Source organism: Bos indicus x Bos taurus, chromosome 9 (assembly GCF_003369695.1).
Source record: "Bos indicus x Bos taurus breed Angus x Brahman F1 hybrid chromosome 9, Bos_hybrid_MaternalHap_v2.0, whole genome shotgun sequence".
Lineage (NCBI taxonomy): Eukaryota > Metazoa > Chordata > Mammalia > Artiodactyla > Bovidae > Bos > Bos indicus x Bos taurus.
This window is the reverse complement of record NC_040084.1, coordinates 19,727,360-19,741,127: the sequence shown is the minus strand read 5'-3', so window position 1 is coordinate 19,741,127 and position 13,768 is coordinate 19,727,360. Positions and strand designations below refer to the sequence as shown.

Below are 13,768 nucleotides of genomic sequence, written 5' to 3'. Positions count from 1 at the left end.
GTCGTGTCCCAGCTCTGCAAACCCATGGACGGTAGCCCACCAGGTTCCTCTGTCCATGGGATTGTCCTGGCAAGAATACTGGAGTGGGTTGCCTTTTCCTCCTCCAGGGGATCTTCCCAACCCAGGGATCAGACTGGGGTCTCCTGCATTGTAGGGGGATTCTTTACCATCTGAGCTACCAGGGAACCCTTCTTCTCCTTGCTGTTGTTGTAAAAAGTAGCCATTTTTAGAAGTTAGAAGAAAAACTCCCAAGGGGTCACCTAGTGTTCTGCTACTCAAGGATGGTCCATGGAACATTGGCATAGCTTCACTTGGAGCTTCTAGAAAGTACAATCCTACTTCTAGAAAGTAAATCTTCCTAAAGGTGAGCCATACCCCCAAGCTACTGAGTCAGAACCTTCACTGTAACTATGCTCCCAAGTGATTCTTTTTCTTGTTGAAGTCGGAGAAGCGCTAATCCAGTTTCCCTGCTCCCCATCAGGCTTTACAGATGAAGGGAATGAGGACAAGTTGTGCCCTTAAGGTCTTACCCACACTCACAGAGCTGGCCTTAAAACAGCCCGCCTGTCTGCTAGTGGAGTCTCGCATGCCTTCTCTGTTGCGCCTGTTACTCCTTGTCTGCCCCCTGCCACCTCTTTTATCCCTGTTGGGTTCTGTCGGTATTTCTTCCTGTCTAGACCTTCAGCTTCTTACTTGTGTCTCATTAAATATCTCTGTTCCGTGAGTAACACTGTGCATTAAGATATGGGCATTTTTTTTTTCCCATAAGAACTTTCTTTTATTGAAAGACTTCAGTTCTTTGAAAAGTAACAGTCCTGAACAAAATGCCAACTTTTATGTGGTTTGAGAGAGTCTGTTAAAGAGAACCTCAGTTCTCCCACCATTCAGAGTTCATTGTTCTTGGTTTTACAAAATTATGATGATATAACCAATCATTTATGTCATGTGTAAACTTGCTATTCAGGTTTAAGGAAAATAATATTCAAATTAATATTTTAAGCAAAGTTTGAGGCTTACGTTCAAGGATTGCAAAAACCAATGTGTGTTTTGTAGAACTGTTTGTATTTAATGGTCAGGAAGATCCCCTGCAGTAGGCAGTGGGAACCCATTCCAGTATTCTTGCCTGGTGAATCCCATGGACAGAGGAGCCTGGGAGGCTACAGTCCATTGGTTCACAAGAGTAAGACATGATTGAGAACGAGCATGAGCTCTTGAAGATTCAGTTCAGTTCAGTCGCTCAGTCATGTCTGACTCTTTGTGACTCCATGATTCAATTAACATTTTTTCTTTTTAAATTTTTTATTAAACTTTTTATTTTGTATTGAGTATGGCCACTTAACAATTTTGTAACAGTTTCAGGTGGACAGCAAAGGGACTCAGCCATACATATACATACATGTATCCATTTCCCCCCAAACTCCCTCCCAAGAATGCGCGTTTTTATTTATTCTTGATTTGGGGGAAATTTTGGACCCACCTCTCTAATTTTTCCCTTGCTTGATGCTCGGAACTGCCTTTGAAGTCAGTAGGAATTGTGTATATAAGAGTAGGAAATAACGTATAATGTTAGAAATTAGAATCGCCTTAAGGTGAATTTATCTTCCTTTCTTTGTTACATAGTCAGTTCAGTTGCTCAGTCCTGTCCAACTCTCTGCGACCCCGTGGACTGCAGCACACCAGGCTTCCCTGTCCATCACCAACTCCCGCAGCTGCTCAAGCTCATGTCCATCAAGTCGGTGATGCCATCCAACTGTCATGTCTTCTGTCATCTCTTTCTCCTCTTGCCTTCAATCTTTCCCAGCACCAGGGTCTTTTCCAGTGAGTCAATCCTTCCCATCAGGTAGCCAGAGTATTATAGTTTCAGCTTCAGCATTAGTCCTTCTAATAAATATTCAGGATTGATTTCCTTTAGGATTGACTAATTTGATCTCCTTGCAGTCCAAGGAACTCTCAAGAGTCTTCTCCTACACCACAGTTCAAAAGCATCAATTCTTTGGCACTCAGCTGCCTTTATAGTCCAACTCTCACATCTATCATGACTACTAGAAAAGCCATAGCTCTGACTAGATGGACCTTTGTTGGCAAAGTAATGTCTCTGCTTTTGAATATGCTGTCTAGGTTGGTTATAACATTTCTTCCAAGGAGCAAGCGTCTTTTAATTTCATGGCTGCAGTCACATTCTGCAGTGATTTTGGAGCCCAAGAAAATAGTCTCTCACTGTTTCCATTGTTTCCCCATCTATTTGCCATGAAGTGATGCAACCAGATGCCATGATCTTAGTGTTTGGAATGTTGAGTTTTAAGCCAGATTTTTTCACTCTTTTCTTTCACCTTCATCAAAAGGCTCCTTAGTTCCTCTTTGCTTTCTGCCTTAAGGATGGTGTTATCTGCATATTTGAAGTTACTGATATTTCTCCTGGCAATCTTGATTCCAACTTGTGCTTCATCCAGCCTAGCATTTCGCATGACGTACTCTGCATATAAGTTAAATAAACAGGGTGACAATATATAGCTTTGATGTACTCCTTCCCCAATTTGGAACCAGTCTGTTGTTCCATGTCCGGTTCTAACTTTTGCTTCTTGACCTGCATACAGATTTCTCAGGAGGCAGGTAAGGTGGTCTGGTATTCCCATTTCTTGAAGAATTTTCCACAGTTTATTGTGATCCACACAGTCAAAGGCTTTGGCGTAGTCAATAAAACAGAAGTAGATGTTTTTCTAGAACTCTCTTGCTTTTTCTATGATCCAGCAGATGTTAGCAATGTGATCTCTGGTTCCTCTGCCTTTTCTAAATCCTAATTGAACATCTGAAAGTTCTCAGTTCATGTACTGTTGAGGCCTTGCTTGGAGAATTTTTAGCATTACTAGCATGTGAGATGAGGGTAATTGTGTGGTAGTTTGAACATTCTTTGGCATTGCCTTTCTTTGGGATTGGAATGAAAACTGACCTTTTCCAGTCCTATGGCCACTGCTGAGTTTTCCAAATTTGCTGCCATATTGAGTGCAGCACTTTCACAGCATCATCTTTCAGGATTTGAAATAGCTGAACTGGAATTCCATCACCTCCACTAGCTTTGTTCATAGTGATGCTTCCTAAGGCCCACTTGACTTGGCCCTCCAGGATGTTTGGCTCTAGGTGAGTGATCACACCATCGTGATTATCCGGGTCGTGAAGATCTTTTTTGTACAGTTCTGTGTATTCTTGCCACCTCTTCTTAATATCTTCTGCTTCTGTTAGGTCCATACCATTTCTGTCCTTTATTGTGCCCATCTTTGCATGAAATGTTCCCTTGCTATCTCTAATTTTCTTGAAGAGATCTCTAGTCTTTCCCATTCTATTGTTTTCCTCTATTTCTTTGCATTGATCACTGAGGAAGGCTTTCTTATCTCTCCTTGCTATTTTTTGGAACTCTGCATTCAGATCTTTCCTTTTCTCCTTTGACTTTTGCTTCTCTTTTTTTCTCAGCTGATTGTAAGCCCTCCTCAGACAACCATTTTGCCTTTTTGCATATCTTTTTCTTGCAGATAGTCTTAATCCCTGCCTCTTGAACAATGTCATGAACCTCTGTCCATAGTTCTTCACGCACTCTGTCCATCAGATCTAATCCATTGAATCTGTTTGTCACTTTCACTGTATAATCGTAAGGGATTTTGACTTAGGTCATACCTGAGTGGTCTAGTGGTTTTCCCTAGTTTCTTCAATTTAAGTCTGAATTTGGCAATAAGGAGTTCATGATCTGAGCCACAGTCAGCTCCTGGTCTTATTTTTGCTGACTGTACAGAGCTTCCCCGTCTTCAGCTGCAAAGAATATAATCGATCTTTCTTTGTGATTTTCTTTGTTACATAGATTATCTCATAGCAGAGTTCTTTTGCTCTCTGCATCTATCCCATGGGAAAAGCCCTCTAGTTTGTGGATGGAGGTGGGACACCCCTGCAACTTCTTTTCTTGTGACCAGAAGTAGAGCCAAGCTTTAGGATTTAGGGGCTTTGTATTAGTCTTTTTCTATAATATAGAAAAATAGAGATCTAAGTAGATAAATACCCCATGTTTTAAGGGGCCTTTTGACATAGAAAGATATGAGTGCAGAAGGACAGCATAGCGACATTAAAGAAGACTGCCCAACCACTAATGAGACCACAGTGGCACAGTGCCTTCAACAAAAGCCATCCCACCGTCTTTTAAATTACCCTCCCTATAAGAGGACTACTATCCCTCCTGTCATTTAAGTATTTTAGTTTATTTTTAGTTCTGGAATATGTTTTAAGTGACAGACCATAATTTCTATGAATAGATAAGATGTAGGCTTCTACTGTAAACTATAAAGTGAAAACAGTTCCTCTGGGTTTTCTATTCTTGTTCTCATATTTGTGGGTTTTTTTTTTTTCCTTCTTTTTGAGTCAGTATCCCATCCTTGTTGTTGTTTAGCCACTAAGTCATATTCGACTCTTTGTTAACCCCATGGACTGTAGCCCACCAGGCTCCTCTCTCCATGGGATTTTCCAGGTGAGAATACTGGAGTGGGTTGCTGTTTCCTTCTGCAGAGGATCTTCCTGACCCAGGGGTCGAAACCACGTCTCCTATATTGCGAGGGGATTCTTATTGACTGTGTCACCTGGGAAGCCCCATCCCACCCTTCTAGCAACTCTTCTTTTATGGAAACCATAGTTATTAAATCACTTCCCAACTTTGGAAGCTATGTGATTAAATATTTTTGTACTTGTGTTTCACATGTTCTATCTTATTTTCTGTTGACAGTAATATAGAAACAGACTAATTTATTTTTATGTAAAGTATTTTGAAAGATAATTAACTTATCCAGAGCTGTTTCACATATATAGTTTTAATAAAACTGACAGTTTAAATAGACATTGTAATGAGCAATCAAATTACATTCCTTTAGGCTAGGTTTTAGGAACTGGCTAAAATTTTTTAACTATTGAGAAATATATTATTTTCCTCAAAATACAACATAGAAATAATATGCATTACCAAGAATAAATTAGACATTAGATTCACAACCTTCAAAATGCCATTTAGCTTTTAGAAATATAAAAATTGACTTCAGTGTCTTTTTATAATGTAAATTTTTGTCTACCTCATATTTCATTATTATGCATCTCAGAAATATTTGTGGCAAAACTCTGTTATAAATTTGATTCAAGATTACATATTTGAATTTAAAGACAGCTGACTCAATTTAAATGAAATAATGTGTTACATTGGAGATATATATATATATTTACACATACATAAGGTAAATGATTTATAGCTTTACAGAAAAGCACTTAAGTTGATTATATTCATCGGAAAAGAATAAATTCATGTTCTCAAGAAAAAAGAAAAATGTCTTGAATATGGTGGTTGCCATTTAAATAAATTATCAAACTGTAATGACCTCTAACTTAATCCTCAACTTAATTAAGATATAACCATACTCTTGTCTTCAGCATCCAGAAATGTTCCAGGGGATGGCTTCCATTCTCCAGACCTTTTCAGTTTACTAAATTTTTCCTGCTTTTAGCATAGGAGGGAGCAGCTTCCAAACTGTGCTGATTTATTTCACGTTTAATATAAGGTCAAGTTTCTCCTTTAAGTATTTTCTGTCTGTGAAACCTTTGATTAACATTTCATCCCAAGCCTATTCTGTATTTTCAGTGAACCTTGTTTCGTCTCTTTGTTGTCAGGGTTCTCTGTCAAATGTATAAGGTGTACCTTATATAATGCAACTTCACTTCCAAAAGCTACTCCCAGGAATTGGTCTTGTTTCTTTGGTTTAAATGTCATGTAGTTTTTAAATGTATATCTTTTTAATTGGAGGATAATTGCTTTACAGTATTGTGTTGGTTTCTGCCTCACATCAACATAAGTCAGCCACTGGTATACGTATGTCCCCTCCTTCTTGAACCTCCCTCCCACTCTGTCTCACCCCTCTAGGTTGTCACACAGCACTGGCCTGAGCTCGCTGCATCATACAGAAAATTCCCACTGGCTATTTTACATATGGTAGCATACATGTTTCCATTCTACTCTCAATTCATCCCCCTGTGTCCACAAGTCTGTCCTCTGTGTCTGCATCTCCACTGCTGCCCTGCAGATAGGTTCACCAGTACCGTCTCTCTAAATTCCATACATATGTGTTAATACACGATATTTGTTTTTCTTTTTCTGACTTACTTCGCTTTGTACAGTAGGGTCTGGGTTCGTCCACGTCATTAGAACTTATGTCATGTGTTTTTGTTGGGCCTCTAAGGATCTGTATTTGGTCACAGAGGAAAGCTAAGTTGAAATGTGGCACTTCCTAATAATTTCATCTGATAAAACGTTTATCATGTAATGAATTTTGTGTCCCCTCTGTAGATAAACGCGTCGAGAACTGGCCTCTGATGCAGTCTCCACTGCCTACACTTTGCATAAGCACCCTGTACCTCCTCTTCGTGTGGCTGGGTCCAAAATGGATGAAGGACCGAGAACCTTTCCAGATGCGTTTAGTGCTCATTCTCTATAATTTCGGGATGGTTTTGCTTAACCTTTTTATCTTCAGAGAGGTAGGTTTACTAAAGTTCACTTTATACTTCCTCAGGTCTGTTGCAAATTAGAAAATAAGAATGTGTAAAACTACGATTGGAATGTTGTGCCGTAAGATAACTGTTAGCTCCTCTAAGAGTAAATTTTATGTTATTGACATAAGCATGGATAGCAAAAATCTGAAACATACATAAAGGATAAGACTTGTTTAAAGTGAAATTTGGGAGCAGACAAACTGGATTCTAAAATAACCCTTACTAGTTTTTCTGACATTGGAAGTTCCTTAACTTTTTTGAGGCTCATTTCCCCCATCTATAAAATGGGCATAATACCTATCTTCTAAAGTATCAGAGATAAGTGAGATAATTTTTGCATAGTGTTTACAACATATTAAGACCTCAGTAAATAGTTGTGGCTATTTATATTTCTCATTCAGCAGTTGCAGGTTTGGTAACTGATGAAAATGTGCAGATGTAAAATACTGATTTCAAATTTAAATCCTACCACATAATATAATTGTACTAATATTTTAGGTTGGAACTAAAATGAGTTAACTGTTATACAGCTGTTGCTGCTAATCAATGTATACTCTTCTGGACACCAACAAATTCTCTATGGCATTTTAAAAGGAAATCCTAAAAGCTAGACTGACCCAACCACTTTTTAAGTTATAAGAGTGAAAGGAGTTTGTTTTCCAAGAGACTCCTCATTAGTGTTCAACCTGAACCCAGCAAGCTGAACTGGTGATGCTAAGAAAATGAACCGTATGCTCCTTTTAAAAAATCTCTTTAACTGACAGCGTAGCCTATAGAAACTCAACATCATAAAAAACTTTAATTTATTTGGCTACTTTACCTAATTTGTTAAATGCAATCCACTCTGGTTCAAAACTAGAAACCCATGCAACTCTTGCAGCATGATTAATCACAGTTTCTCTTAATATTATAATAGAGATAGAATGTCTCAGTCCAAATTTTACATGTCATTTTAAATTTAGATTTCAACTTAAGAATAAATTGATGGATGATTAATTTTAGAAATTCCAACATATTAAATGTTTAGTGCATTTGAAATTTATTTTTAAGACAATATTGCTTTTAAAAATATTTTGGAAGTTTGCACATTGTATGTAGTACTTTTAAATGCTATATCTTCTAAAACTTTACTCCAAATGTTATTTGCTTTTTCCAGTTACTCATGGGATCATATAATGCAGGATATAGCTATATTTGCCAGACTGTGGATTATTCTGATAACGTTCATGAAGTCAGGGTAAGTACATTAAAAATACTGGTAATCAGTAGAAGTTGGTTTAATTTTGTAGTCTCTAGTCTGTGAAAAATATGCTTTAAATGTAGTGGTAAAACTATAGTGGGATTGTTTTGGGTCAGTAAAACTACTTTTTAAAAATTACATAATTTAAAATCCATTTTCCTTCCCCATTATCTTTTCTCATTTGATGATTTGAGAGTGAATATGTGTTGGACTACTGAAATGCAGTACTCAAAAAAATAATAATAATAGTTCCATGTTTAGTATAAAGATTATATTTTAGATTTTTGGTTTTTTGGGTCAAGAATAGAAACTCTTGAAGTTGAATTCATTTGTTAAGAAAGTATGAGGAAGACAAATATAAACGATTTCATGTTTAGTAAATTAGGCATGGCACAGCTTGTATAGGTATAAACCCAGTTTCTGAGAAAAATATTTGAGAAAAATAGACTAGTAATACAGTGTTTTCATATTTTACTTTGTAGTCACCTACATCAGTAAAATTGCCATTTTACTCAAGTGAAGAAACAAATTATCTTACTTTGTTAAGTATTTATTGAATGCCTCTTGTATACTGTGTTCATATTAAACATGTGTCCATAACATATGTTATATCTATGTGTGTGTTTTATATTAGATATAATATATGTAGTAATAATATAATATGTAGTAGCTGGCCCTGAAAAAAAATAGCTCTTTAGCATTGGGGTTCAACAATATAAACACTAGTATTCATCAAGACCCAAGACTTGCTTTAATGTATTTATGATTTTATGCCTCTGTCTTCATTTCCCCATTAGAAGACTTAACATGCTGATGAAAAATTACCCCTTTTGGTTGTCACGTTGGTTTTAATCATTCAACAAATGTGTATTGAACATCAGCTATACACAGATAGTACTGGGAGCCCAAGTGGAAAGGCAGACAGGGATCCAGCCTTTGTGGAGCTGGCTTTCTAGCTAAGCGGGGAGAGGCAGTCGTGTAAACAAAAGGTTAACGGGAGCTCAGACCTGAGATTGCCTGAGGGGAGCCCCTTTGTTTAGGTTTGTTGCTAGAGAACCTTCTCCTGGTTGGAGCAGAGGAGCACTGGTCTTGCTTGCATCTGGAGAGAGAAAAGGGAACTTGTCGGACTTGCTTTCTTTGAGGAGTGAGCTTAGATAAACCCTTTGGGTGAAACAACATGTTAACGTTTGGGGGATAAAGTTTTTAAAATACCACTCTGGGCATTGTGTGCCTGCCCTCTGGCATGCGTAAATTGATCAGTTCTTTAAAAATGTAGCTGTTGTGAGACCTGATATCTAGGAGGAGAAAGGACAAGAGTGGCAGCAGATTGTATTTGAACATTTCTTCCCTCTCTGTTATTCTGAGATGTGGCAGAATAAGTGTTTTACTCAGAGACTCATCTTTGTATTCGTTGTTATGTAGCTAAGAGGGATCTTCTCACTTGATGTAGCTTTTCAGTTCCCTGGTGGCTCAGATGCAAAAGAACCTGCCTGCAGTGCAGCAGACTTGGGTTTGATTGCTGGGTCAGAAGATCCCCTGGAGAAGGCAGTGGCTACCCATTCTAGTATTCTCGCCTGGAGAATTCCATGGACAGAGGAGCCTGGCGGGCTACAGTCCATGGGGTCGCAAAGAGTCAGACACTACTGAACGATTAACACTTTCACAAACTAGAAAGAAGGATTGTTAATTACTGTTTATGAATCATTGCTGATTTAGAGTGCCAGATAAGAGGGAAAATAAGACATGACCTCTTCCCTTCTAGATAGAGTTTGCATACTCTGTTGCTAAGTCAAGTCCAAGTCCGCAGACTATATCTCACCAGGCTCCTGTGTCCATGGAATTCTCTAAGCAAGAATACTGGAGTAGGTTGCCATTTTTGGCTCCAGGGGATCTTCCCAACTCAGGGATCAAACCTATGTCTTCTTCATTGGCAGGTGGATTCTTTACTGCTGAGCCACCTCCAAAGCCCCTTACTGCACCAAAATGTTACACTTTAAAAGGATTTTCCAGGCAATAGTACTGTCGTGGGTTGCCATTGCCTTCTCCGACTAACATAATAGTGAATATTAAATACAATGTTGCTGTCAGTAGTTCCCTATTTCAAGTTTGTTTTCAAACAACTTTATCATTTTCAACAATGTTATTATGCAAACAGACTCAGTAAATAATTCTCAGTTTGTAGATACATTATTTTTTTCTTTGGCTGTTCTCTTTTTTCCTTGCCTACACTTTATAATCGTAATTTTGTTTTTCAAAAGCGAACAGCCAAACCCAAACAAACACAAACCCATGGCATCCAACAGGTGCTCTTATCAAATGAAGAAAGACCCCATCAGCTCTGAAGAGCCTAAGCCTTCCTGTGAATGCATCTGCCAAACTGCTGACACACACAGGTTTACCGTCAGATTTCAGTTTTGTACCGCTGCCTTTGCTGTTGGTATATAGGGCAGATGTCATAGAAAATACTTGACATAAGAAAGATGAATCTAGATTACTATTTTAGTGGGATTCTTGTGAAATATTTTAAAATGTATATACAGAGGTCACCTCTCACTGGATCCTTGGATCCTTAATCTCAGCGTGTAATGTAATCTTTCTGCACCATCTGGTGTCTTAATTAGAGCTCAGGAAAAGAAAAGACTTACTCATGTAAGCAGGATTATATTTATGACCTAGGAAATATTTGTTGCGTGTGTGTGTTTATTGCAGTTTATCATTTTAAAAATTTCACTGCCTAATAAAGAATAATGTGGTTAAGTATTTTGTTGCACATGTTAAAGTGAGAAAGAGAGACCAGTTGCTACTCAAGCATACTTGTAAGAATATCTGAGGCTGGAATATAGGCTAGGCATGAACAACTGAAATACCTTTATAGAGTAAATATCTCAGTTTCTCTACCACATTGAAAATCATAGCAGTTGAAAGTGTTCACAGCACTGCAATCAGCAGGTTGGTACCCATGACATCGGCTATGAAACAGACTGAAAATTTCCTCTGAACTGTTGGCACAGTGTAGATATAGATTTGGACTCTTTTATTTCCCATCATTTTCCCCATGAATAAATGCCTACGTTTCACACCCACTTAAACAAAAATGATTCTATGCCTCATACATTTTGTGCAGTAAAAATTGCTTAAGACTTAACTTTAGTAGACAACCATGTGATAGTATCATCCTGGTGTTTATAAAATGCTTTCCCTTTCTTTCTGCAGATAGCTGCTGCTCTGTGGTGGTACTTTATATCTAAAGGAATTGAGTATTTGGACACGGTGTTTTTTATCCTGAGGAAGAAAAACAACCAAGTCTCTTTTCTTCACGTGTATCATCACTGTACCATGTTTACGTTGTGGTGGATTGGAATTAAGTGGGTTGCAGGAGGACAGGGTGAGCATCTTCAGGAATGTGTCCCCGGGTACTAAATTACATAAATGTGTCGGGTGGAGAGTGGTGAGAATTTGACTTGGTCTAACAGCAGCCCCCTCCAGTTTTCTTGCCTGGAGGATTCCATGGACAGAAGAGCCTGGTGGGCTACAGTCCATGAGATCCCAAAGAGGAGGCTCATGACTGAGCAACTAACACACACACACACACACAAATATATAACTTACTTCCAGGCTTAATTATTCCTGTGTTAATGTCACTTTAAAGAAATTTGAAGAAAGTAGAGCTTTAGCTGTTTATCTGTGACTACTTTGACACCTAAAGATTTACCCCAGAGATTAGCATAAATGAATCCCAAGTGTAGCAAACAGTATTTTGAGAGGGAGCAATTCTAGTGGTTCTGATCCAGAGGATACCAAGATAGAACTTCTCCATCTGAAGGTTCCGTCTCTTCTCCAAGCCCAGAGCCTGCTCTTGTTCTCAAATAGGCCCCAGTGTACTTACTGCTTCTTACTCAAAGGAAATTGTATGTAGCCTTCTCAGTATTGAAGAGAATCTGAACTCATAGTTTGGCCAAGATCTGCCTCCAGCTTTTCAGATGCCTGTACATTGGAGATAATTCACATCATTGAGCTGGAAACAGACCGTTCCTCTGATGGGGACCCAGGGTACAAGTCATACTACACTTCACCTTGCTACTTTACTTTTAAACTATTTAGAAATCTAAGAAATGAGTACTATTTTGTTGTAGCTATGTTTATCGGCACGTGTAAAGACAATAATGAAGGATTTACAAGTCTGTTTAAACCATTATATGTACCCTGGCTTTTATTCCCCCAAGAGCAACAGAATGAAAAATAATATTGGCAGTATTAGGACCTACTTAAGTATATTAGGGCCTATTTGAGCCACTTGGGAAGTCCTTTGCCTTTGAAGAACACCCATTTTTATTTATATGGTAAAAGCCGGAGTCTAAACTGTAAAAATATTTGGCATTATCTGAAGAGAAGGCTTGTCCATTAGAACTATTTTACAACTTTTATTTCTTATCTATACTCAGAATTAAATGTTGGAAAATAATGTAGATTTATTTTATGTTCAAATGGTTTATCACCTATTAAATAAAGATTTCTGTGTCTTGTAACTACCTCTTTTTCTAAAGCATTTTTTGGAGCCCAGATAAATTCCTTCATCCATGTGATTATGTATTCATACTATGGGTTAGCTGCCTTCGGCCCGTGGATTCAGAAATATCTCTGGTGGAAACGATACCTGACCATGTTGCAGCTGGTAAGTTCTCAATTAAAACACTGAGAATGTTAGACTCTCATTAATTGTGAAGTGCTGAGTTATTTTCAACCATTTTATGTTACCAAACTGGCTTTCTCTGTGCTCCAACGATAGGAGTTGAAGTTGATAGAATAGGAAACAGGAGTCCAAAATGGCAGTGGCTGAAAGACAAGGAAGGGAAAAGCCCGCAAAAATAGAACAAAGGAAGGTTTGAGGACCTCAGGTAAAACAAACAGCATTCTTGGCTAGCCCAGTTTGCATAGGGCAGGCCCAGGGGGAGGGAAAAACATATAAAAAGAGGAGCCGAAGGGCTCTCTCTCTTTCTCTCTCCGCTCCACCCCGCATGGTGGGGCGTTCTTCTCTTCGCGTCTTTGGGTCAACATGCCCTCACGCCTCGAGGATGGATCTTCCTGCTATTATCTAAATAAAAAGGAGCTGTAACACTGATTTGTCTAAGAGCTATAACACGGTCCATTTGAACCCTGAGAGCTAGAACACGGTCTGTCCAAGACCCGAGAGCTGTGACACGCCAAGCACTTTAATGTCCGTCACTCCAAATCTTTGTTGTGGATGAGACAGAACCGAGGAGCATACACTCGTCTGACAGTTAGAAAACTAACTTCTTTCTTAGTTTTTTCCCACTTAAAATGTTATTATTACTTCTCTTCATTCTGCCCTTAAATAAATTTTCTGTTTTTTACTCCCATTTTTCCGTCCTTGTGAACAGATCCTATACATTTAGAATAGGAAAGTTGTATAGAAGTCACAGAACCAAGGAAGGGGTGGGGTAAAGGATGGGACCAAGGGGAGCTTCCCTGGCCACCCAGTGGTTAAGGCTCCATGCTTCTACTGCAGAGGGTGTGAGTTTGATCCCTGGTCAGGGAACTAAGATCCCATATGCAGCGCTATGTGGCCAAAAAATAAATAGGTTAAAGGACGAAGGATCAAAGAACTCTTAATTCTCTAACACACAATCCTTAGAGAGCAGAGCTTGGTATACTCAAATGTTCATCTTCAGAGCAGACAGTTCGCAGCACTAGCCCCTAGTAGGACTTCTGGTAGCATCTGGGTGACTGAGTGCAATCTTCAGGAAATCCAAAACCAGCCTGGTAGCTATTCTTCAAGCCTTGGAATTTATTATAATTTGCTTTAATCATAGCATGTGCACAATTTTATCAGTGGAATCACATTTGGAAATATCATTCATCTCTGTTTTAAGTTGCCAAACAACAGGCTACCCAAACAGGAAGCACAGCTTTTGGGGAGTGCTGGGTGTGCAGGATTCATTTGTAAGT

At 38.6% G+C, this 13,768-nt stretch overlaps 1 protein-coding gene across 1 annotated transcript in view; it reads left to right on the top strand.

The window, feature by feature from the left end:
- The window catches only part of ELOVL4 (ELOVL fatty acid elongase 4), a 40,277-nt gene that overhangs the window by 22,605 nt on the left and 3,904 nt on the right, over positions 1 to 13,768 (top strand). Inside the window, exons 2-5 of the mRNA XM_027550993.1 lie at positions 6,359 to 6,546; positions 7,718 to 7,798; positions 11,015 to 11,186; positions 12,346 to 12,473. Coding sequence (XP_027406794.1) covers positions 6,359 to 6,546; positions 7,718 to 7,798; positions 11,015 to 11,186; positions 12,346 to 12,473 — 569 coding nt within the window. The remainder of the gene's footprint in view (positions 1 to 6,358; positions 6,547 to 7,717; positions 7,799 to 11,014; positions 11,187 to 12,345; positions 12,474 to 13,768) is intronic.